The 25,395-nt window shown below is 38.0% G+C and overlaps 2 protein-coding genes across 2 annotated transcripts; both read left to right on the top strand.

The window, feature by feature from the left end:
* The first annotated feature begins 7,263 nt into the window (after positions 1 to 7,263).
* On the top strand, positions 7,264 to 8,167 carry LOC145903222 (cathepsin S-like). Its single transcript, XM_082991287.1, has 4 exons — positions 7,264 to 7,419; positions 7,584 to 7,773; positions 7,825 to 7,919; positions 7,979 to 8,167. Exons 1-4 carry the CDS (start codon positions 7,264 to 7,266, stop codon positions 8,165 to 8,167), a joined length of 630 nt encoding a protein of 209 aa, XP_082847413.1.
* Positions 8,168 to 8,306: 139 nt separating this feature from the next.
* On the top strand, positions 8,307 to 9,294 carry LOC145903824 (crustapain-like). Its single transcript, XM_082991986.1, has 3 exons — positions 8,307 to 8,396; positions 8,451 to 8,592; positions 9,100 to 9,294. The coding sequence occupies exons 1-3, from the start codon at positions 8,309 to 8,311 to the stop codon at positions 9,221 to 9,223; spliced, it is 354 nt and encodes a 117-aa protein (XP_082848112.1). The 5' UTR covers positions 8,307 to 8,308; the 3' UTR covers positions 9,224 to 9,294.
* Positions 9,295 to 25,395: the final 16,101 nt, after the last annotated feature.

Genomic DNA, 25,395 nt, shown 5'->3' on the forward strand with positions numbered 1-25,395 from the left:
TAAAAGTTATTAAATCTCGTTTAAGGCCTGCTAACCAGTATTGTGTAAGACTTTAATTATAGTATTTTGTAAAATATCAGAGGAGATTATAAAGTTTTGCAAGACATTATTATGGTGAAGTTTAAATGGACTTTATAGGGTTCATCTGCATACGTCACTTAAGCAATGTGTTTTAAATTATGTAACATTTGCCGCAAGGTGGCAGTGTTGAGTCAGTAGACTTTGCATTGTAAATACGTTAATTACTAAAAATATTTTTCTAAGTCCTGTAACGCCCCACTAACCGTGTCAGGAGTCAGATTAAGTGTTGCTATTAGAGTTGGTATTCTGTGAATGAATTTATAGTACAAAGTGCCAGACAATCATAAAAGAAACAAGAGTATTTTATTGCTGTTGCATAATTTTAATAGTCAGGAGGCCATTTAGTAAAAACAGTAGGAGGGGCTTCGACTTTTGTGGTTAGCATCCACTTTTGGTGGATCAGTGACTTTCCCGTAATAGGGAGACACCGTTTTGGCTCAATTCCGCGCAGCCAAAATAGTTCCTTGTCATTATCATTGAGAGCAACAGGTTTTCCTATGTTGTGATCCATAATTTAAGCAATTTTTTCTGCGCCTGGTGCGTTTAATATTTTGCGCATACGTGGTGTTGTTTCTGGAACCGTGTTCTGAGGCCAAACAGAGTGTAGTCGGGTACCGCGTTGTCAGTAAGGAACAGGGGTGGCTTCTCAAGCATTGAAGGGTATTGAGTGTGAAAGAAAACCTATTTCTTGGGCCGTACAACAATATGTGGGGATTTAGAAAATGCGCTGCTGCGATAGAAAGCAAATTTCCGTTATCGAAGACAGATGTGAAAAAGAAGTTATTTATTCGTTGTAATATGGCAGAAAACAGTGTTAGTGTTGCCGAAACATTGCCGCATCGAAATTGTTTCAAAGCTTACGTGGACGATTACTGCCTTAGAGTATGCGTCTTTAGTTGACAAGAGTAGATAACAGGGAGGTTTCCTATCTGTCTCTGATATTGTCTTACCTTTTGGCTGAAGGGAAGAAAATGCACTTTCAGTTTTATGCATTTCAAACGGTGAGTTGTTTCAGGGAGATATTCACACATACTCTTTGTCTTCTGGTCTTGATTGTAAGTAGAACAACATTCTCCCATTGTTAGTAAGAGAGAGCTATCTTGTCGGTGTCGCAATCGTGATTATTTCTCACTAATTTTGCCCATTTTCAGTGTCACTATGGATTTATCATCTGGACAGAACACGTAGTATTCGTTACGTTGCGATTATTGATATTCACGAGATCGTTGTTTCATCACGTTTTATCGTTCTGGTGAAATTTCTTTCTGAACGCTATCATGTATGCATGACGTCACGATGACATCACACGAGCGGTGACGTGATCCAAAACGATCTTGTGAGTGTCAATTACTTCTGAATTGTTTTCACAAGAGAAGAATTCAGCTTCCTGTGTTGTGCGAATTTTATTCACGCGGCCATACAAAGACTTTGGTAAATCTTTACACCCCTTAGCGGGAATCTTCGTCTCGATTCGCCCTGCGTTCTTTTTAATCGCGCGGATAAATTTCCTGTCTGATTACGGGTTTTAATGAATCGATTAAATGACTTAATAGAAAAAACATCAGAAATGTGACTGTAGGAATCAGCTTACACTGGTGTGATCGTCTTTTACTCCTTTTGGAGCTCTAGGAATGTCGATTAAATGACGTCATGGTTTTAATGACATGGTGATAGTCGTGAAATGTGACTGTTTGTGTAAAGTTTTAGTTACGTGAGTTGAATAGTTTCTTGATATTTGAATTCGAATCATAACGGATATGCTTGTTATATTTTGGACGACACGACAATATGTTAGCGCAAGCGATAAATGAAAGTCATTCCGTCTCGTGTAGCAATAAAGCAAGGAGTGACGTAAGGCTAGTTGTATTATCACTGCCACACAAACGCATATACACCTGGTAGTTAACGATATATTTGAAGCGGTAGAACAATACGACGCAGGATGGATTTGATGTTTGTTAGTGTAGATACACAAGATGGCCTTATGTATGATTCATAATTCTTCACTATATTGAAATGTTAGATAGTTAACCTTTGCGAAGAACCGTACAAGGTTATTACTTGGTAAATGAGTCCATAAGTTTCATGGATAGGTTGTTTCCAGCTATGCCTATTCTTCTTTGTTGGCACACCTGGCATTTTTTGGTTGAAGAATTCAGTTAAGGCACGGAGAGTATCAACGTTGCCCTTGAAACAAACCACTAACCCTGGCGTGAGAACGAAACATGACTTTATACCGGTAACAAACACAAAAAATGCAAAATTTGTTGTTTTCCATTTAATACCACGATTTGTGGTCAATTTAACAAGTGCCGAAACTCTGCAAGGGGTGATTATAAAGTGTTGTTAGTCTGACAAAGGTTGATATTCGAAAAAATAAAATCGAATTAAAACTCATAATACATCGAGTATTTAATATGTTGATCGGCCACCTAAAGTATAACATGGGAAACTGTTTAATCAAAAACTATGTGAATCGCAGTGAAGTTGATTGGATCAAAGTCATTTTGCTCAAAAATTGTGTAGATTCTTTGAAACTATATTCTTGTCCAAATGGATCCCCGATCTGAATTATTTCTATTTTCGTTGCGCTTTTCATTGTTGGTTTGTGTTGTGTTTGACGACAAGTTTTAGTGACACTTCGAATGTTTCAGGATAGCACGTTTGTAAAGTCTTACTGGTCCTGAAACATTGCGTTCCGGCAAGGATTTTGGGGCTTGGTGCCAAATTGATTTGGGTTCTGACACAATTAACAACAAAAGCAAAATTTATCTTGAAAAAGGCGACGGACCGAATTTTTACGCGCGTATGCGCTTACTTACGAAGATGCTCTGGTTTATGAAACGAGGTCACCACTATTCAGCCATGAAAGCATTGAAATTTTAATTTTCAGCCGAAAGATCGCAAGATGGCAGTTTTAGGCCAGTGTTTCGAAGTTCGTCGTAGATTTTGGGAAATTGGCAACATCGGTCAAGCGCCTGACCTACATATACCTAAAAGAAAACCTGATTGTGACTCCTGACCAGTGTATCCATGGGTTCGAATACTAGTGAGGTACAAAAATGTGCTTGGCAAGTCATATAAGAATTTAGTATTTTGTATCCGTTGTATCGCCAAGGATAAGCGGACATTTTACACCCTGCACTACTAAAGTATCACAAACAAAAGAGTAACTTCTTACTCATGCAAAGAGTTTTGCCAATCCCGTTGGTTTTTCTCTAGCTACAAGTTTGGCGTCATTTTATCGAGAGAATCCGTGGACCAGAAGTTTCTTATCATTACCACCATTTGAAACATTCCTAAAGTAAAGGAGTGGGAATTCAGGCTGATGACGCAAGCACTTTGATATATTTACACTGTGCTTTGTGTATGGCAAGTCATTGCACGTTCGTACACTTTAAACCAACTGTATGTCGTCACAATTTCGTTAATCATTAAACCCCGTAGAACCCCCTGTTTCGACTGCGCAAACAAGTATTGTGGACACATTGAGACAAACCTATTCTGTTCGGAATATACCAGGGTTTGTCTTTGGTTTGGTGTGTACCACATTTTCGAACCAGTTTCAGTCACCGAGTGGAAGTTGCCAGAGTGAAAGAGTGGATATTTATGTTTAATTAATCGTTTTTTACGCGCTGCTGCGATATAATTTAGAAAACGCGCTGCTGCGATAGAAAGTAGATTTTGGTTTTCCATTTCGGTAATCGAAGACCGATGTGCAAAAGAAGTTATTTATTCGTTGTTATATGGCAGTGAACAGAGCTACTATTGCCGGAACATTGCCGCAACGAAATTGTTTCAAAGCTAACGTGGACGATTACTGCCTTAGTGTAGGCATCTTTAGTTGACACAGTAGATAACAGGGAGGTTTCCTACCTGTCTCTGATATTGTCTTACCTTTTGGCTGAAGGGAAGAAAATGCACTTTCGGTTTTATGCATTTCAAACGGTTGTTTCATGGAGAAATTCACACATACTCTCTGTCTTCTGGTCTTGATTGTAAGTGGAACAAGATTCTCCCATTGTTAGTAAGAGAGAGCTATCTTGTCGGTGTCGCAATCGTGATTATTTCTCACTAATTCGCCCATTTTCAGTGCTTGCCGCCGAGGTCACTATACATTTATCATCTGGACAGAACACGTTGAGTTGATTCATCACGTTCTATCGTTCTGGTGAAATTTCTTTTTTACGTCACGATGACATCACACGAGTGGTGACGTGATCTAAAACGATCTTGTGAGTGTCAATCACTTCTGAATTGTTTACACAAGAGAAGAATTCAGCTTGCTGCGTTGCACGAATGCTATGAAACACGCGGGCATACAAAGACTTCGGTAAACCTTTACACCCCTTCGCGGGAATCTTCGTCTCGATTCGCCGTGCGTTCTTTTTATCGCGCGTATACAGTTCCTGTCTGATTTTGACTAACGGGTTTTTACCGAATCGTGGTAAAACAGTTCCCCACTGTTTCCCGATCTTGATTGAGAGCTCAAAATAATTCTTCCTAGTCGGAAACTGTGGCGTTGAAACTTGTTTTCTGACAATGTCATTCGACAAAACTGCTATGCATGTGAATTTTGCTTTGGGCGACACGACAATATGTTAGCGCAAGCGATAAACGAAAGTCAATTCGTCTCGTGAAGCAACAAAGCAAGGAGTGACGTAAGGCTAGTTGTATTATCACTGCCACACAAACGCACATACTTGGTATTGTTAGGCTCTTCTGGCAAAAAAGAAAAACTAGTTCGGACGACGTTTCGGTCGTTATTCAACTGACCTTCATCAGGACAAATGAAGTACAGCGCATAACACGGCGATAAATAGTCAGGAAACGCATATACACCTGGTTTAATATTTAACGATATATTTAAAGTAGTAGAACAATGCGACGCAGGATGTGTTTGCTGTTTGTTGGTGTAGATAAGAAAGAGCGTTATGCATGTTTTATAGTTCTTCACTATATTGAAATGTTAGGTAGTTAACCTGGGCGAAGAACCGTGCAAGGTTATTACTTGGTACATGAGTCGGGCGCCTAGGCCGGTGTTGTTGCGCAGTCTTTTCCCACAGGCAAGTTCTCGCATTTGTTGTATCAACAACACAATGGACGTTTAAATCGTCGCTAACCATGACAACACAACCAGACAACACAACCATCTTCTTTGTTGGCACACCTGGCATTTTACGGTTGAAGAATTCGGTTAAGGCACGGATAGTTTCAACGTTGCCCATGAAACAAACCACTAACTCTGGCGTGAGAACGGAAAATGACTTTATACCGAGAACAAACACAAAAATGCAAAATTTGTTGTTTTGTGATCAATTTAACAAGTATCGACTCTGCAAGAGGTGATTATGTAACGGTTGTCCGACAAAAAGCTTAATATTCGAAAAAAGAAAATTGAATTAACAGCCTGTAGCGACATAATATGTTGTAAAGATGTTCCGTCGCGGGTTGTGTTAATTTAAGTGCGTGTTGCCTTTTTCTTGCGATTCTCTCACGTGTCATGTGTCACGCCATGTTCGCATTATTCAATTTACTACGAATAAATAGCAAGCACGCCACAAGCCATAATACAGCAAGTATTCAATATGCTGATGTGGAAACTTAAAATTATAACATGTTGCTGGGAAACTCCTTTATTAAAAACAATAAAATTGTTGCCATAAATCGCAATCAAGTTAATTGGATCAAAATAAATTTTACCCGACATTTCTCTAAACATTACAACAAAATTTTTGTCGATTCTTGGAAATAATATTCTTGTCCAAATTTTTCGCCGATCTGAATTTTTTCACATCCATTTTCGTTGCGCTTTTTATGATTGGTTTGTGTTATGTTTGACGACAAGTTTTGGTGACACTTCGTATGTTTCAGGTTACGCTTCAGCACGTTTGTAAAGTCTTACTGGTCCTAAATATTTCGTTCCGGCAAGGATTTTAAGGCTTGGTGCCTCACGAGGAATTAATTTAGTTGTAACACAACTAAGCACAAAAGCAAAAATTTATCTTGAATAGTTTGATGAAAAACCATTACATGAATGTTTTTTACCATTGCTAGGTGTTACAATATTTGTTTGTGGTAGAAGCACTACTCCGTGCTAGACTTAGTTCAACAATGTTTGGTATCATATGCATTACTGCGTTTTTATCTGAATATTTTCGTTACTTAATATTGACGATGGCGAATGTTCCTGAGGATAAATTTAATCAAGAGTGGAAGAATTGGAAAACAAAATTCAGTAGGTTTTTTCATAGAAATTCAACAAAAAATTTCTACTTCCTAACGAGATAAAAATATAAATACTCGAAAAAATAAAATGGAATAATGAAGTTTTTCGTGAAACTTTACTAACTATTGGCCACATGTTTTGACCCACAAGTTTGCATTAATGCTGCTTGTTGTTCCTGCGGACAATCCCGTCGGCCAAACGCTTGTTTATATCGTTAACATTGTTGTAAACAAACTTCGGTTCCAAACTAAATTCGTTTAAACATGCCTTTATTCACTTCCAGTCAATGTATGTGACCTAAATCCGGCAATGCTGTCTGACGTTCAGGTTTCGGGCCTCCAGTCTATCGCTAAACCATGAAACCCGACAAGGTGGCTTAAATGGCGATGAAATCGCTCCACCAAGCCGTTCGCTTGTGGGTGAAAAGCTGTCGTGCGGTGAAGACAGATACCGAGCAGTTGACCAATGGTTGTCCACAGTTCGGACGTGAACTGAGGGCCACGTTCTGACGATACGTGACTGGGAATGCCGAACCTCGCAACCCAATGAAAAACGAAAGCACGTGCACAAGTGATGGTGGTGGCGTCATCGATTGGTATCGCTTTTCGAAGATTACTGTGGCGTGACATCAGCTGCGGCAAAGTTCGTGATTACGGCGATGGAGTCAATGTTATAGCCAAGAAAATCTCTAGGAACTGGTGTCGTACACCAGCTCTGCAGAAGAGGCTTACAGGGTAGTAAACGATCATCAATTAACACATGGTGACTGTCGCTACAAGTGAAATTAGTATGAAGTATTTCTAACGTCTTTTCTGGAAGAGAGGCGTTAAAGATTATGTTTGAGTTTCTGTGGTTGTGCTTGATGGTCGCCAAACAATTTCTCAGCCGCGCTGTCGAAATAATTGCCTAATATTATCAGGCCTTTTCCACGTTTTCTACGTTCTGTAATAACTATGACTGTTTCAGGAATCGAGTACAAGGATGAAGAGGAAGAGCAAAGGAGGAAGAGTGTTTGGGAAACAAATCTAAACAAAATTAAAGATCACAATTCGAGATATAAAAAAGGAAAGGTTACTTATTGCATTGGTCTGTCAGCATTTAGTGATAAGGTTTGCGAAATAACGTTTAGTCACGTAAGGTGTTTTCAAATTTTGTGGTTAAAAATTTGTGGAAATAATCATTTTCGGTTTATTTTAAATAAAATATATACATGAGTGTAACAAAAGTAGTAAAATCAACAAATATCTGTGTTATTTATACCAAAAAATAACAGAATCCTCAAGATCTTTCTTGGATCAATGGTGCTGACGTCGAAACAAGTGATGAGTCTGATCGTGATGATGTTCATGAAGATGATGATGATCGTGAGGATAATGGTAGTGGAGATGATGATAGTGAAGATGACGATAGTGGTGATGATGATAGTGGAGATGATGAAGATGCTTGTGGTGGTGCTACAGGTGGTAAAATCAACACTGGAGAAGTCACATATTTTTAATTTATTTATCCGCAAGGTGTGGGATATTATACCAAAGACTGGAGAGATGAGGGATGTGTCACAGTCGTTAAAGATCAAAAAGAATTGCCAGTTTGCTGGATATTTGCCTCTGTAAGTGTCTAGTTAGACTCTATGTAATTTATCGTTGTTTTGTCACAAATTACTTTTAGGTTGGTGCTGTGGAATCTCATAACCAAATTAAGAATGAAGAATTAATTGAACTATCAGAACAACAACTTGTTGATTGTATGGATAATGGTGACCGTGGTGGAAAATCGAGACACGCATTTAAACATATCAAAAGATATGGCATCACAAGCTCTCAACAGTACCCGTATAATGGAAAAGTAAGTATATAAGTGTTGCCAATGTTACGTATTACCTTTGTGGTGTGATCGTACTCATATGTACCAATTTAGAGAGAGGATTGCAAGCGGAATTCCACAAAAGTTGTGTGCGAAATTACTAAATGGATAAAAATTAACGATGAAAATGATCTGATGACAACCGTGAGAGAACGAGGACCTGTTGCGGTTTGTCTCACCATATCGAATTTCTTTTCATTTTCTCACGTTACGGATTTTGATGGTAACTAAACATATTAACTTTAGGATGGAAATATCAATTTAACTTTTCATTCAGAAATATATTTTGATCCGGACTGGGAAAAAGTACCCAAAAAGATAGAAGATCCCCGCCAATTTAGGCATTATGTTTTGGTGGTTGGAATTGGGATTGATAGAAATAAAGAGGTCGTGAAAGATTACTGGATCATCAAAAACAGGTTAAAATATTTGCAATGTTTTGTGTTTCTTTGTATGCGTTTGAATCATTGCAAAAGAATTGAATGAAAAAAGGCAAGCACACACGCATATGTAGGGTAGGTAATTGCAATTAAAATACAACACACACCAGTAATAATGACGCAGAATGGAATGCGGCACATTCCAGGAATAACGCGGCTGTGGCATGAAAGCGCACTGTTGCTGCCGTATATACATAATGATGCATGACCACAACACAAACAATGGGTACACGAAACGATTTGAGTAAAATTACTCAACCAACTAAATGCAAAACACATTGTTTGAATGAACATTAAAGTCTTCTTAACCTTTGCACATTTATTGTTATTTCGTCTATTCTGGTTGTTTATTACTACCATGTGTTTTGCACAGTCTGTCGTAAGTGCTGTGTTAAACGCAATACTTACATAACTATTTGTTGTCTGTAGGACTAACATGTAACTTAAGTTGGTCAAAAAAATTTAAAATGATTTGATATTTTGCAGTTGGGGAAAATACACCAAAGGTGAAAATTCCGGTTACCTGAAAATTGCAAGGGGTGAAAACCACTGCAACATTACTGCCCATGCATATTATCCTGCAGTGAAATGTAGTTCACAAGGTGTTTAGGTTTAAAATATGGATTCTTGTCAACCAATAAGAGGCCGAAGAATGACAACCAATCTGGTCATTTAGAATCTTGCTTCATACGAACCAAATTAATGATATACTTTCGTGACGTGCTTTTACGTTACAAGTATAATGTGTTAAAATGTATAACTATTTTGACAACGCCAAATGTACTTTACTAATCGGAGTTTTGTATTAATGCCTGTCGAGCTATATGTCACTGATTGTTCGTGGTACCAGGTCGTTGCTATCACCGAAGTAATGATTTACCATAAATCCGCGCGACGTCGTTGAAAAACTTGGCACAACAATTCATTTGTTACGTAACTAAGTAACGGTCTTGTCTTTAAAATCAATCGACTGACGATTTGCAATTTGATATTAATTTCCACTCGATATGTGTGTTCTCACGCGATTTTATTGTTCAGTTAAAACTGTTTGCTTCGGTTGCCTTAGAAATGTTAGATTTCTTGTGTGAAAAAAACATTAATTTGTGTTTGAGTAACTGTCTGTCCTTTGTTAAATGTTTACTGAGAGCAAGTCTTTCGGTCGATTCTATTTTGCAGATATCTTAATCGCTTCGCCTCTCTCCAGTTTGTATAATGGATGATTTCTCGTGTAACTCAGTGTATTCTTCGTCTAATCTAGCCTTTTTTTTCAGGGTTTACTGTGTTTTCACTTGGCTTCGAGTTTTGGCTCTGTTTTACGCAAGTGTGTTGCAAGCGTGTATAATTCATCAACTGACTAACCTTTATGTAATAAATAGTGGCGTGGTTTTACATCAGGTTTTCAATTGATGACAGGTTAGGGAACACAACAATTAGAACTCACGTGCGAACTTATGCCAAATGTTCTGAACGAATAGGGTTCCTTACCAATTAGAAACATTAGTTGAGTGACAGGCACTTATCGGTCCACAAAAGTTTAAAACGCAAGTAATATTATTTTGTGTCAAACAAAATATGTCACTGTTGTAATCTGATGTGGGCACTGTTAATATTGAAAACCGTGGCAATCTCACAATTCAGCCATGGTTGGGTACATTCAAGGACTGAACTTGGAGAAGCAAAAGGTTTTAAGTATTTGTTTGAAAGAAAGATATTTTTTACCACAAGCTGTTTGATTTATCACAATCAATCCACGTGAAAGCATTGTAAACTACAACGCTTGTAACAGAATTTATCCGTATTTCCTATTCGGCGTAATGTCCATAATGCCACCCTATAGATTAAATCTGACAACAAAAGGTAGGATTATTTTTTATGATGTCTCTAGAACATTTTACACGATCCGGAGCCTGATGCGGTGCCTGTTAAAATCTAACCCAGCAAACTGTTGCATAAGTTTCGAATTGCACCTTCTGTTTTTACCTTTTAGGGGGCGGAGTTCATCTTTACTTTGTTATGAAAGCATTGCATTTCGGATCACCGAGCTGATCAAAGCAACATCACACGTATTGCAGGTTATGAGGATTAAAAACATAAATGAACCAACTTTGTGTTTTAGCTTCTGTTCCACCTTGAATAGCTCCGTAACTTGTTTTTATCAAAGTAATGTGGCGTGTTGATAGGGGGTTACCGGCCAATGTCTCCTTGATGAATATTCGAAGATTTAACACAACTGATTGCTGTGTTTCTGTTTTTTTTTTACCATTATCTGCCAACGAGCAGTTCCGTGCAAATAACTACCTTTGTAAGCATCTTGTTCCCATCTTGGATAAGCGATTTGCTCGTACAATTACAAACTACCTGTTTGTCTTTCCCAACTGCTTCGTTTTTCTACAAATACGCTGTTTTGCGCAAAACTGCTAGGATCCGCCGGTGGTAACTTTGCATCCGAGCGCTTTTATTTTTCTATTATCTCCAGGTCCTTACGTCACTTCAAAAGTAAATATGTCAGAATGCACTTGGCTGCATCATCGCGCATAAACTTTAAAAAATGTAGGTATTTGTTGTCATTGGCATGTAACTCTTTTTAAGATTTCTGTTGGAATCGTACAAAGAAACGTAACTTATTTGAAAAATTACTTTTACCGAAGAACATAATAAAAGTGCATTGCGCAGAGCCCCCTAACTTTTTCGAGAAAAGGCTTATTCCTTACAATTGAAATTCATCTTTCATTTCTTCAACTATTGGTGCCGTCCTGAATGTGTAAAAGTTATTAAATGTCGTTAAAGGCATGCTAACCAGTATTGTTTAATACTTTAATTATAGTTTTTTGTAAAATATCAGAGGAGAATATAAAGTTTTGCAAGACATTATTATGGTGAAGTTTAAATGAACTTTATAGGGTTCATCTACATACGTCACTCAAGCAATGCGTTTTATTTGCCGCAAGGTGGCAATGTTGAGTGAGTAGACTTCGCATTGTAAATACGTTAATTAATGAAAATCATTTTCTATGTCCTGTACAGCCCCACTAACCGTGTCAGGAGTCAGATAAAGTGTTGCTATTATAGTTGGTATTCTGTGAATGAATTTATAGTACAAAGTGCCAGACAATCATAAAAGAAACAGGAGTATTTTATTGATGTTGCATAATTTTAATAGTCAGAAGGCCATTAGTAAAAACAGTAGGAGGGGCTTCGACTTTTGTGGTTAGCATCCACTTTTGGTGGATCAGTGACTTTCCCGTAATAGGGAGACACCGTTTTGGCTCAATTCCGCGCAGCCAAAATAGTTCCTTGTCATTATCATTGAGAGCAACAGGTTTTCCTATGTTGTGATCCATAATTTAAGCAATTTTTTCTGCGCCTGGTGCGTTTAATATTTTGCGCATACGTGGTGTTGTTTCTGGAACTGTGTTCTGAGGCCAAACAGAGTGTAGTCGGGTACCGCGTTGTCAGTAAGGAACAGGGGTGGCGTCTCCAGCATTGAACGGTATTGAGTGTGAAAGAAAACTCTTTTCTGGGATCGTACAACAATGTTTGGATTTAGAAAACGCGCTGATGTGCGATAAGCAGCAAATTTCGGTTATCGAAGACAGATGTGAAAAAGAAGTTATTTATTCGTTGTAATATGGCAGAAAACAGTGTTAGTGTTGCCGAAACATTGCCGCATCGAAATTGTTTCAAAGCTTAAGTGGACGATTACTGCCTTAGAGTATGCGTCTTTAGTTGACAGAGTAGATAACAGGGAGGTTTCCTATCTGTCTCTGATATTGTCTTTACCTTTTGGCTGAAGGGAAGAAAATGCAGTTTCGGTTTTATGCATTTCAAACGGTCGTTTCATGGTGATATTCACACATACTCTCTGTCTTCTGGTCTTGATTGTAAGTAGAACAATATTCTCCCATTGTTAGTAAGAGAGAGCTATCTTATCGGTGTCGCAATCGTGATTATTTCTCGCCAATTTAGCCCATTTTCAGTGTCGCTATGGATTTATCGTCTGGACAGAACACGTAGTATTCGTTACGTTGCGATTATTGATATTCACGAGATCGTTGTTTCATCACGTTTTATCGTTCTGGTGAAATTTTTTTCTGAACGCTATCATGTCTGCATGACGTCACGATGACATCACACGAGCAGTGACGTGATCTAAAACGATCTTGTGAGTGTCAATTACTTCGGAATTGTTTTCACAAGAGAAGAATTTAGCTTCCTGTGTTGTGCGAATTTTATTCACGAGGCCTTACAAAGACTTCGGTAAATCTTTACGCCCCTTCGCGGGAATCTTCGTATCGATTCGTCGTGCGTTCTTTTTAATCGCGCGGATAAATTTCCTGTCTGATTACGGGTTTTTACCCAAGCGGGGTTTGATCGAGAGCACAAAATAATTCTTTCTAGTCGGAAACTGCGGCGTTAATCAATAGATCAAAACTCTGAATCGATTAAATGACTTAATAGAAAAAACATCAGAAATGTGAATGTAGGAATCAGCTTACACTGGTGTGATCGTCTTTTACTCCTTTTGGAGCTCTAGGAATGTCGATTAAATGACGTCATGGTTTTAATGACATGGTGATAGTCGTGAAATGTGACTGTTTGTGTAAAGTTTTAGTTACGTGAGTTGAATAGTTTCTTGTTATTTGGATTCGAAACATAATGGATATGCTTGTTATATATTGGACGACACGACAATATGTTAGCGCAAGCGATAAATGAAAGTCATTCCGTCTCGTGAAGCAATAAAGCAAGGAGTGACGTAAGGCTAGTTGTATTATCACTGCCACACAAACGCATATACACCTGGTGGTTAACGATATATTTGAAGCGGTAGAACAATGCGACGCAGGATGGATTTGATGTTTGTTGGTGTAGATATACGAAAGAGCTCTATGTATAATTCATAATTCTTCACTATATTGAAATGTTAGATAGTTAACCTTTGCGAAGAACCGTACAAGGTTATTACTTGGTACATGAGTCGGGCGCCTAGACCGATGGTTTTGCGCAGCCTTTCCCCACAGGCAAGTTTTCGCATTTGTTGTATCAACAACACAATAGATGTTTATATCGTAGCTAACCATGACAACACAACCAGGCAAATGCATTAAAGCCATACGTTTCATGGATAGGTTGTTTCCATGCCTATTCTTCTTTGTTGGCACCCCTGGCATTTTTCGGTTGAAGAATTCAGTTAAGGCACGGAGAGTATCAACGTTGCCCTTGAAACAAACCACTAACCCTGGCGTGAGAACGAAACATGACTTTATACCGGTAACAAACACAAAAAATGCAAAATTTGTTGTTTTCCATTTAATACCACGATTTGTGGTCAATTTAACAAGTGCCGAAACTCTGCAAGGGGTGATTATAAAGTGTTGTTAGTCTGACAAAAGTTGATATTCGAAAAGAAAATCGAATAAAAACTTAAAATACATCGAGTATTTAATATGTTCGTGTGGCCAACTAAAGTATAACATGGGAAACTGTTTAATCAAAAACTATGTGAATCGCAGTGAAGTTGTTTGGATCAAAGTCATTTTGCTCAAAAATTGTGTAGATTCTTTGAAACTATATTCTTGTCCAAATGGATCCCCGATCTGAATTATTTCTATTTTCGTTGCGCTTTTCATTGTTGGTTTGTGTTGTGTTTGACGACAAGTTTTAGTGACACTTCGAATGTTTCAGGTTAGCACGTTTGTAAAGTCTTACTGGTCCTGAAACATTGCGTTCCAGCAAGGATTTTGGGGCTTTGTGCCAAATTGATTTGGCTTGGTGCCAAATTGATTTGGGTTCTGACACAATTAACAACAAAAGCAAAATTTATCTTGAAAAGTTCAATGAACAATAAGTATCTTTAGAACTTTCTCATATATTGAATGTATTTCTACTCAATTTTGTTTGTCGGACATTTTTGTTGCACTGAGGCAGTAGTATGATTGGTTTGCGTTTTTATAATTTGTGATTGTATTACAACATACACATCACAAGTTACGTTAGCAACAAAATCGCATGCGTACGTGCGCAGAAATCAAACATGTTTGATCACGTCGGATGGCCTTGCGTTAACACATGGTTCGTAAGTTTCGGACGTTACGCATTCTGCGTAAAGACGCCGTCGGAAGGCGACGGACCGAATTTTTACGCGCGTATGCGCTTACTTACGAAGATGCTCTGGTTTATAAAACGAGGTCACCATTATTCAGCCATGAAAGCATAGAAATTTTAATTTTCAGCCGAAAGATCGCAAGATGGCAGTTTTAGGCCAGTGTTTCGAAGTTCGTCGTAGATTTTGGGAAATTGGCAACATCGGTCAAACGCCTGACCTACATATACCTAAAAGAAAACCTGATTGTGACTCCTGACCAGTGTATCCATGGGTTCGAATACTAGTGAGGTACAAAAATGTGCTTGGCAAGCCATATGAGAATTTAGTTTGTTGTATCCGTTGTATCGCCAAGGATAAGCGGACATTTTACACCCTGCACTACTAAAGTATCACAAACAAAAGAGTAACTTCTTACTCATGCAAAGATCTTCGCCAATCCCATTGGTTGTTTTCTAGCTACAAGTTTGGCGTCATTTTATCGAGAGAATCCGTGGACCAGAAGTTTCTTATCATTACCACCATTTGAAACATCCCTAAAGTAAAGGAGGGGAAATTCAGGCTGATGACGCAAGCACTTTGATATATTTACACTGTGTAAGTCATTGCGCGTTCGTACACTTTAAACCAACTGTATGTCGTCACAATTTCGTTAATCATTTAAACCCCGTAGAGTGGTTCCGACTGCGCAAACAAGTATTGTGGACACATTGCGACAAACCTATTGTGTTCGGAATATACCAGGATTTGTCTTTGGTTTGGTGTGTGCCACATTTTCGAACCAGTTTCAGTCACCGAGTGGAAGTTGTCAGAGTGAAAGAGTGGATATTTATTTTTAATTAATCGTTTTTTTACGCGCTGCTGCGATATAATTTAGAAAACGCGCTGCTGCGATAGAAAGCAAATTTCGGTTATCGAAGACAGATGTGAAAAAGAAGTTATTTATTCGTTGTAATATGGCAGAAAACAGTGTTAGTGTTGCCGAAACATTGCCGCATCGAAATTGTTTCAAAGCTTACGTGGACGATTACTGCCTTAGAGTATGCGTCTTTAGTTGACAGAGTAGATAACAGGGAGGTTTCCTATCTGTCTCTGATATTGTCTTACCTTTTGGCTGACAGGAAGGAAATGCACTTTCATTTTTATGCATTTCAAACGGTTTTTTCGTGGAGATATTCACACATACTCTTTGTCTTCTGGTCTTGATTGTAAGTAGGACAAGATTCTCCCATTGTTAGTAAGAGAGAGCTATCTTGTCGGTGTCGCAATCGTGATTATTTCTCGCTAACTCGCATATTTTCAGTGTCGCTATGGATTTATCATCTGGACAGAACACGTAGTATTCGTTACGTTGTGATTATTGATATTCACGAGATCGTTGTTTCAACACGTTTTATCGTAGTGGTGAAATTTCTTTCCTGACGCTATCATGTATGCATGACGTCACGGTGACATCACACGAGTGGTGACGTGATCAAAAACGATCTTGTGAGTGTCAATTACTTCTGATTTGTTTTCACAAGAGAAGAATTCAGCTTCCTGTGTTGTGCGAATTTTGTTCACTACAAAGACTTCGGTAAATCTTTACACCCCTTCGCGGGAATCTTCGTCTCGATTCGCCGTGCGTTCTTTTTAATCGCGCGGATAAATTTCCTGTCTGATTACGGGTTTTTTATCCAAGCGGGGTTTGATCGAGAGCACAAAATAATTCTTTCTAGTCGGAAACTGCGGCGTTAATCAATAGATCAAAACTCTGAATCGATTAAATGACTTGATAGAAAAAACGTGAGAAATGTGAATGTAGGAATCAGCTTACACTGGTGTGATCGTCTTTTACTCCTTTTGGAGCTCTAGGAATGTCGATTAAATGACGTCATGGTTTTAATGACATGGTGATAGTCGTGAAATGTGACTGTTTGTGTAAAGTTTTAGTTACGTGAGTTGAATAGTTTCTTGATATTTGAATTCGAATCATAACGGATATGCTTGTTATATTTTGGACGACACGACAATATGTTAGCGCAAGCGATAAATGAAAGTCATTCCGTCTCGTGAAGCAATAAAGCAAGGAGTGACGTAAGGCTAGTTGTATTATCACTGCCACACAAACGCATATACACCTGGTGGTTAACGATATATTTGAAGCGGTAGAACAATGCGACGCAGGATGGATTTGATGTTTGTTGGTGTAGATATACGAAAGAGCTCTATGTATAATTCATAATTCTTCACTATATTGAAATGTTAGATAGTTAACCTTTGCGAAGAACCGTACAAGGTTATTACTTGGTACATGAGTCGGGCGCCTAGACCGATGGTTTTGCGCAGCCTTTCCCCACAGGCAAGTTCTCGCATTTGTTGTATCAACAACACAATAGATGTTTATATCGTCACTAACCATGACAACACAACTAGGCAAATGCATTGAAGCAAAACGTTTCATAGATAGGTTGTTTTCAGCTACGCCTACTCTTCTTTGTTGGCACACCTGGCATTTTTTGGTTGAAGAATTCAGTTAAGGCACGGAGAGTTTCAACATTGCCCATGAAACAAACCTCTAACCGTGGGGTGAGAACGGAACATGACTTTATACCGAGAACAAACACAAAAATGCAAAATTTGTTGTTTTCCATTTAATACCACGATTTGTGATCAATTTAACAAGTATCGACTCTGCAAGAGGTGATTATGTAACGGTTGTCTGACAAAAAGCTTAATATTCGAAAAAAGAAAATTGAATGAACAGCCTGTAGCGACATAATATGTTGTAAAGATGTACCGTCGCGGGTTGTGTTAATTTAAGTGCGTGTTGCCTTTTTCTTGCGATTCTCTCACGTGTCATGTGTCACGCCATGTTCGCATCATTCAATTTACTACGAATAAAGAGCAAGCACGCCACAAACCATAATACAGCAAGTATTCAATATGCTGATGTTGAAACATAAAATTATAACATGTTGCTGAGAAACTCCTTTATTTAAAACAATAAAATTGTTGCCATAAATCGCAATCAAGTTAATTGGATCAAAATAAATTTTACCCGACATTTCTGTAAAGATTACAACAAAATTTTTGTCGATTCTAGGAAATAATATTCTTGTCCAAATTTTTCGCCGATCTGAATTTTTTCACATCCATTTTCGTTGCGCTTTTTATGGTTGGTTTGTGTTGTGTTTGACGACAAGTTTTGGTGACACTTCGTATGTTTCAGGTTACGCTTCAGCACGTTTGTAAAGTCTTACTGGTCCTAAATATTTCGTTCCGGCAAGGATTTTGAGGCTTGGCGCCTCACGAGAAATTAATTTAGTTGTAACACAACTAAGCACAAAAGCAAAAATTTATCTTGAATAGTTTGATGAAAAACCATTACATGAATGTTTTTTACCATTGCTAGGTGTTACAATATTTGTTTGTCATAGAAGCACCACTCCGTGCTAGACTTAGTTCAACAATTTCTGGTATCATATGCATCACTGCGTTTTTAACTGAATATTTTCGTTACTTAATATTGACGATGGCGGATGTTCCTGAGGATAAAATTAATCAAGAGTGGGAGAATTGGAAAACAAAATTCAGTAGGTTTTTTATAGAAATTAAACTGAGTAATGAAGTTTTCCGTGAGACATTACTAACTTTTGGTCACAGGTGTCATCAATGTAGCTTGTTGTTCCTGTGGACAATCCCGTCGGCCAAACGCTTGTTTATTTCGTAAACATTGTTGTAAAAAAATTTTGGTTCCAACCTAAATTCGTTTAAACATACCTTTACTCACTTCCCGTCAATGTATGTGACCTAAATCCGGCAATGTTGTCTGACGTTAAAGTTTCGGGACCACCGGTCTATCGCTAAACCCTGAAACCGGCCAAGGTGGCTAATGTTATATATGAGGACACCTGAAAGTATACAATTACTCACAATTTACTTGGAATCTCGTTTCTAAACCGAAATTTTTTTCAACAATTAATGGAAATAAATTTCGAGACTGATTATCACTACGCTTTTTTCCAAAAAATAAATATATTTATTCAGCAAGTCGTGCAGTGAAGAAGGGCGAGCAACACAAAACACACGTTTGTAAAGCGGTAACTGCGACGCAGTATAAAGGCAATGGCACGCTTCAATGCACAGGCGAACACTACAGTTCGGTCGCCACAGGACCCCCCTCCAAGGGCGGGCAAGTGTCACGCTGAATTACGTTGCGGTGGTCGTACATGGCGCCGTGGTCAGCCTCTCGTTGGGGGTACGGCAACTGGAACTGGTACCGAAATGTCGACGTGAGCCGGCTTAAGGCGGTCGATCGAAATCGTTTGTGAGCGACCTCCCATGTCCAAAGTGAATGTTTTGTTCGACGCTTGTAGGACCTTGAACGGGCCATCGTATGGCCTGGAGGTCTATGAACATCATAGCGAGCAAATGCATATGGGTTAGTCATAAAACAGGCACAGACGCCCGATGGTTATTGTGGCGTGACACTAGCTGCGGCAAAATTCGTTGCAGGGTATCTCGTAATGACGGCGATGGACTCAATGTCATAGACAAGAAAATCTCTAGGAACTGGTGTCGTACACCAGCTCTGCAGAAGAGACTTGCAGGGTAATACACGAACATCAAGTAACACCAGGTGACGGTTGCCACAATATTGCCGGTTTGTGAAACCAGTGTGAAGTATTTTCTATGTAATGGTGGGAAACAAAAAAAGAACGAATTTTGTAAACAAAATTTCTCAGCTAACTATCAGACACCAGGAGGGGGTAGAGAGTTCAACGTAAAGTTAGTACCACGATAACCCGTTGGGCTACGAAAGTAATTACAAGTCTTTAAGACATTTTAAATACATCCACATGGAATGACTTAATTAAAAAATTAACAATGTGGGTGCGGAAGCAAAGGGTCAAGGGGTGAAAGGTCGAGACAAAACTGCAACGGATTTGGAATTCGTTTACAGCGACTAAACCGTACGGAAAATAGATTTTAAATTTATGCTGATCAATCACCAATCATTGCTCTATTTTTTTCCACACTATCAATGCATTAGCATATTTAAATAGAAAGATATGAGTGACGCTTGTTTGATGCTATGGTGGCTGTAAGGTTCGACGAAATTAACTAAGAGTTGCCCGCCTGCAACATAAACATTTTTAAATTAAGCGACTTGAAATTTTACACATAAATACTAGATGCCAGTACAAAATGAGCAGTGAATACCAAATTGGCGTATGTCCTTTAGTTTTTTATTCGTGAACGAAAACGCATGTTTAAAACTATGGTGGCTAAGGTTCGGCGGAATTAACTAATTTTGACAGTTACCCGCCTGCAATTTAAACATTTTTTAATCCAGGCGACTTGAAACTTTACACACAAATACTAGATGCTTGTATATAACGAGCAGTGAAAACCCAATTGGCGTATGTCCTTTTGTTTTTTATTGCTACGCGAAAATGCATGTTTGAATCTATGGTGGCTAAGGTTGGCAGGAATTAATTGCATTAGACACTTGTGAGCCTGCGATTTGAACAATTTCATATGAAGCGACTTGAAATTTTGCACACAAATACTAGATGCAACTACAAAACGAGCAGTGAACATCAAATTCGTGTATTTCCTTTAGTTTCTTATTGCTGCGCGAAAACGCATGTTTGAATCTATGGTGCTAAGGTTGGACGGAATTAACTAATTTCAAGAGTTACCCGCCTGTGATTTGAACATTTTTATTTCAAGCGACTTGAAACTTTGCACACAAATACTAGATGCCACTATAAAACGAGCAGTGAAAACCAAATTGTCGTATGTCGTTTAGTTTTTTATTGCTGCGCGAAAACGCATGTTTGAATCTATGGTGGGTGAGGTTCGGCGGAATTCAATAATTTTGAGAGTTGCCTGTCTGCAATTTAAATATTTTTTTATCAAGCGACTTGAAACTTTGCACACAAATACTAGATGCTTGTATATAACGAGCAGTGAAAACCCAATTGGCGTATGTCCTTTTGTTTTTTATTGCTACGCGAAAATGCATGTTTGAATCTATGGTGGCTAAGGTTGGCAGGAATTAATTGCATTAGACACTTGTGAGCCTGCGATTTGAACAATTTCATATGAAGCGACTTGAAATTTTGCACACAAATATTAGATGCCAGTCCAAAACGAGCAGTGAAAACCAAATTGGCGTATTTCCTTTAGTTTCTTATTGCTGCGCGAAAACGCATGTTTGAATCTATGGTGGCTAAGGTTGGACGGAATTAACTAATTTCAAGAGTTACCCGCCTGTGATTTGAACATTTTTATTTCAAGCGACTTGAAACTTTGCACACAAATACTAGATGCCACTATAAAACGAGCAGTGAAAACCAAATTGTCGTATGTCGTTTAGTTTTTTATTGCTGCGCGAAAACGCATGTTTGAATCTATGGTGGCTTAGGTTCGGCGGAATTAACTAATTTTGTGAGTTGTCCTCCTGTGATTTAAACATTTTTTATATCAAGCGACTTGAAAGTTTGCACACAAATACTAGATGCCACTACAAAACGAGCAGTGAAAACCAAATTGGCCTACGTCGTTTAGTTTTTTATTGCTGCGCGAAAACGCATGTGTGAATCTATGGTGGCTAAGGTTGGCCGGAATTAACTAATTTTGAGAGTTGTCCGCCTGGAATTTAAAAATTTTTTGTATCAAGCGACTTGAAACTTTACACACAATACTAGATGCCACTATAAAATGACCAGTGAAAACCCAATTGGCCTATATCCTTTAGTTTTTTATTGCTACGCGAAAACGCATGTTTGAATCTATGGTGGCTTGGGATGGCTGGTATTAATTGAATTAGACACTTGTGAGCCTGCGATTTGAACAATTTTCTATCAAGCGACTTGAAATTTTGCACACAAATACTAGATGCCACTATAAAACGAGCAGTGAAAACCAAATTGGCGTATGTCCTTTAGTTTTTTATTGCTACGAGAAAACGCATGTTTGAATCTATGGTGGCTTGGGTTGGCTGGTATTAATTGAATTAGACACCTGTGAGTCTGCGATTTGAACAATTTTATATCAAACGACTTGAAATTTTGCACACAAATACTAGATGCCACTATAAAACGAGCGGTGAAAACCAAATTGTCGTATGTCGTTTAGTTTTTTATTGCTACGAGAAAACGCATGTTTGAATCTATGGTGGCTTGGGTTCGGCGGAATTAACTAATTTTGAGAGTTGTCCGCCTGTGATTTAAACATTTTTTGTATCAAGCGACTTGAAAGTTTGCACACAAATACTAGAAGCCACTACAAAACGAGCAATGAAAACCAAATTGACGTATGTCCTTTAGTTTTTTATTGCTACGCTATAACGCATGTTTGAATCTATGGTGCCTAAGGTTGGCCGGAATTAACTAAATTCGACAGTTACCCGCCTGTGATTTAGACAATTTTATATCAAGCGACTTGAAATTTCGCACACAAATACTAGATGCCACTACAAAACGAGCAGTGAACACCAAATTGACCTATATCCTTTAGTTTTTTATTACTACGCGAAAACGTATGTTTGAACCTATGGTGCCTAAGGTTGGCCGGAATTAACTAAATTCGACAGTTACCCGCCTGTGATTTAGACAATTTTATATCAAGCGACTTGAAATTTCGCACACAAATACTAGATGCCACTACAAAACGAGCAGTGAAAACCAAATTGACCTATATCCTTTAGTTTTTTATTACTACGCGAAAACGTATGTTTGAACCTATGGTGGCTAAGGTTGGCCGGAATTAATTGAATTAGACACTTGTGAGCCTGCGATTTGAACAATTTCATATGAAGCGACTTGAAATTTTGCACACAATTACTAGATGCCACTATAAAACGAGCTGTGAAAACCAAATTGACCGATGTCCTGTAGTGTTTTTATTGCTGCGCGAAAACGCATGTTTGAAACTATGGTGGCTAAGGTTGGGCGGAATAAACTAATTTTGAGAGTTGTCCGCCTGCGATTTGAACAATTTAAAATCAAGCGACTTGAAATTTTGATGCCACTATGCACAACATAGTGAGTAACGGAGCAAAGGCATTTGTAAACGAATTTTGTTTCCTGGTATGGCAACATAGTGAGTAACAGACCAAAGTCATTTGTAAACGAATTTTGTTTCGAAAACAAATTTTGTTTCCCGGTATGGACAACATAGTGAGTAACAGACCAAAGGCATTTGTAAACGAATTTTGTTTCGAAAACAAATTTTGTTTCCCACTATATGCAACATAGTGAGTAACGGACTAAAGGCATTTGTAAACGAATTTTGTTTCGAAAACAAATTTTGTTTCCCGGTTTGGACAACATAGTGAGTAATAGACCAAAGGCATTTGTAAACGAATTTTGTTTCGAAAACAAATTTTGTTTCCCGGTATGGACAACATGGTGAGTAACAGACCAAAGGCATTTGTAAACGAATTCTGTTCCGAAAAAAAATTTTGTTTCCTGGTACGTACAACATGGAAAGTAACGGACCAAAGGCATTTGTAAACGAATTTTGTTCCGAAAAAAAATTTTGTTTCCTGGTATGGACAACATAGTGAGTAACAGACCAAAGGCATTTGTAAACGAATTTTGTTCCGAAAAAAAATTTTGTTTCCCGCTATGCGCAACATAGTGAGTAACGGATCAAAGGCATTTGTAAACGAATTTTGTTTCGAAAACAAATTTTGTTTCCCACTATAGGCAACATAGTGAGTAACAGACCAAAGTCATTTGTAAACGAATTTTGTTTCGAAAACAAATTTTGTTTCCCACTATGGGCATCATAGTGAGTAACGGATCAAAGTCATTTGTAAACGAATTTTGTTTCGAAAACAAATTTTGTTTCCCACTATGGGCAACATAGTGAGTAACAGACCAAAGTCATTTGTAAACGAATTTTGTTTCGAAAACAAATTTCGTTTCCCACTATGGGCAACATAGTGAGTAACAGACCAAAGTCATTTGTAAACGAATTTTGTTTCGAAAACAAATTTCGTTTCCCACTATGGGCAACATAGTGAGTAACAGACCAAAGTCATTTGTAAACGAATTTTGTTTCGAAAACAAATTTTGTTTCCCACTATGGGCAACATAGTGAGTAACAGACCAAAGTCATTTGTAAACGAATTTTGTTTCGAAAACAAATTTTGTTTCCCACTATGGACAACATAGTGAGTAACAGACCAAAGTCATTTGTAAACGAATTTTGTTTCGAAAACAAATTTTGTTTCCCACTATGGGCAACATAGTGAGTAACAGACCAAAGTGATTTGAAAACGAATTTTGTTTCGAAAACAAATTTTGTTTCCCACTATGGGCAACATAGTGAGTAACGGATCAAAGTCATTTGTAAACGAATTTTGTTTCGAAAACGAATTTTGTTTCCTGGTATGGACAACATAGTGAGTAACAGACCAAAGGCATTTGTAAACGAATTCTGTTCCGAAAAAAAATTTTGTTTCCTGGTACGTACAACATGGAAAGTAACGGACCAAAGGCATTTGTAAACGAATTTTGTTTCGAAAACAAATTTTGTTTCCCACTATGGACAACATAGTGAGTAACAGACCAAAGGCATTTGTAAACGAATTTTGTTTCGAAAACAAATTTTGTTTCCCGCTATGCGCAACATAGTGAGTAACGGATCAAAGGCATTTGTAAACGAATTTTGTTTCGAAAACAAATTTTGTTTCCCACTATAGGCAACATAGTGAGTAACAGACCAAAGTCATTTGTAAACGAATTTTGTTTCGAAAACAAATTTTGTTTCCCACTATGGGCATCATAGTGAGTAACGGATCAAAGTCATTTGTAAACGAATTTTGTTTCGAAAACAAATTTTGTTTCCCACTATGGGCAACATAGTGAGTAACAGACCAAAGTCATTTGTAAACGAATTTTGTTTCGAAAACAAATTTCGTTTCCCACTATGGGCAACATAGTGAGTAACAGACCAAAGTCATTTGTAAACGAATTTTGTTTCGAAAACAAATTTCGTTTCCCACTATGGGCAACATAGTGAGTAACAGACCAAAGTCATTTGTAAACGAATTTTGTTTCGAAAACAAATTTTGTTTCCCACTATGGGCAACATAGTGAGTAACAGACCAAAGTCATTTGTAAACGAATTTTGTTTCGAAAACAAATTTTGTTTCCCACTATGGACAACATAGTGAGTAACAGACCAAAGTCATTTGTAAACGAATTTTGTTTCGAAAACAAATTTTGTTTCCCACTATGGGCAACATAGTGAGTAACAGACCAAAGTGATTTGAAAACGAATTTTGTTTCGAAAACAAATTTTGTTTCCCACTATGGGCAACATAGTGAGTAACGGATCAAAGTCATTTGTAAACGAATTTTGTTTCGAAAACGAATTTTGTTTCCTGGTATGGACAACATAGTGAGTAACAGACCAAAGGCATTTGTAAACGAATTCTGTTCCGAAAAAAAATTTTGTTTCCTGGTACGTACAACATGGAAAGTAACGGACCAAAGGCATTTGTAAACGAATTTTGTTTCGAAAACAAATTTTGTTTCCCACTATGGACAACATAGTGAGTAACAGACCAAAGGCATTTGTAAACGAATTTTGTTTCGAAAACAAATTTTGTTTCCCGCTATGCACAACATAGTGAGTAGCGGATCAAAGTGATTTGCAAACGAATTTTGTTTCGA

Source organism: Ascidia mentula, chromosome 5, assembly GCF_947561715.1.
Source record: "Ascidia mentula chromosome 5, kaAscMent1.1, whole genome shotgun sequence".
NCBI lineage: Eukaryota > Metazoa > Chordata > Ascidiacea > Phlebobranchia > Ascidiidae > Ascidia > Ascidia mentula.

Bases quoted from the DNA above. Each gene is read 5' to 3' on its own strand.
- LOC145903222 (XM_082991287.1), top strand. From the start codon at position 7,264: ATGACTGTTTCAGGAATCGAGTACAAGGATGAAGAGGAAGAGCAAAGG. The intron at 7,420-7,583 runs GTTTGCGAAATA...AAAAAATAACAG, and splicing joins TGTCAGCATTTAGTGATAAG to AATCCTCAAGATCTTTCTTG. The intron at 7,920-7,978 runs GTAAGTGTCTAG...AATTACTTTTAG, and splicing joins TTTGCTGGATATTTGCCTCT to GTTGGTGCTGTGGAATCTCA.
- LOC145903824 (XM_082991986.1), top strand. From the start codon at position 8,309: ATGACAACCGTGAGAGAACGAGGACCTGTTGCGGTTTGTCTCACCATA. The intron at 8,397-8,450 runs GTAACTAAACAT...CTTTTCATTCAG, and splicing joins TCACGTTACGGATTTTGATG to AAATATATTTTGATCCGGAC. The intron at 8,593-9,099 runs GTTAAAATATTT...GATATTTTGCAG, and splicing joins TACTGGATCATCAAAAACAG to TTGGGGAAAATACACCAAAG.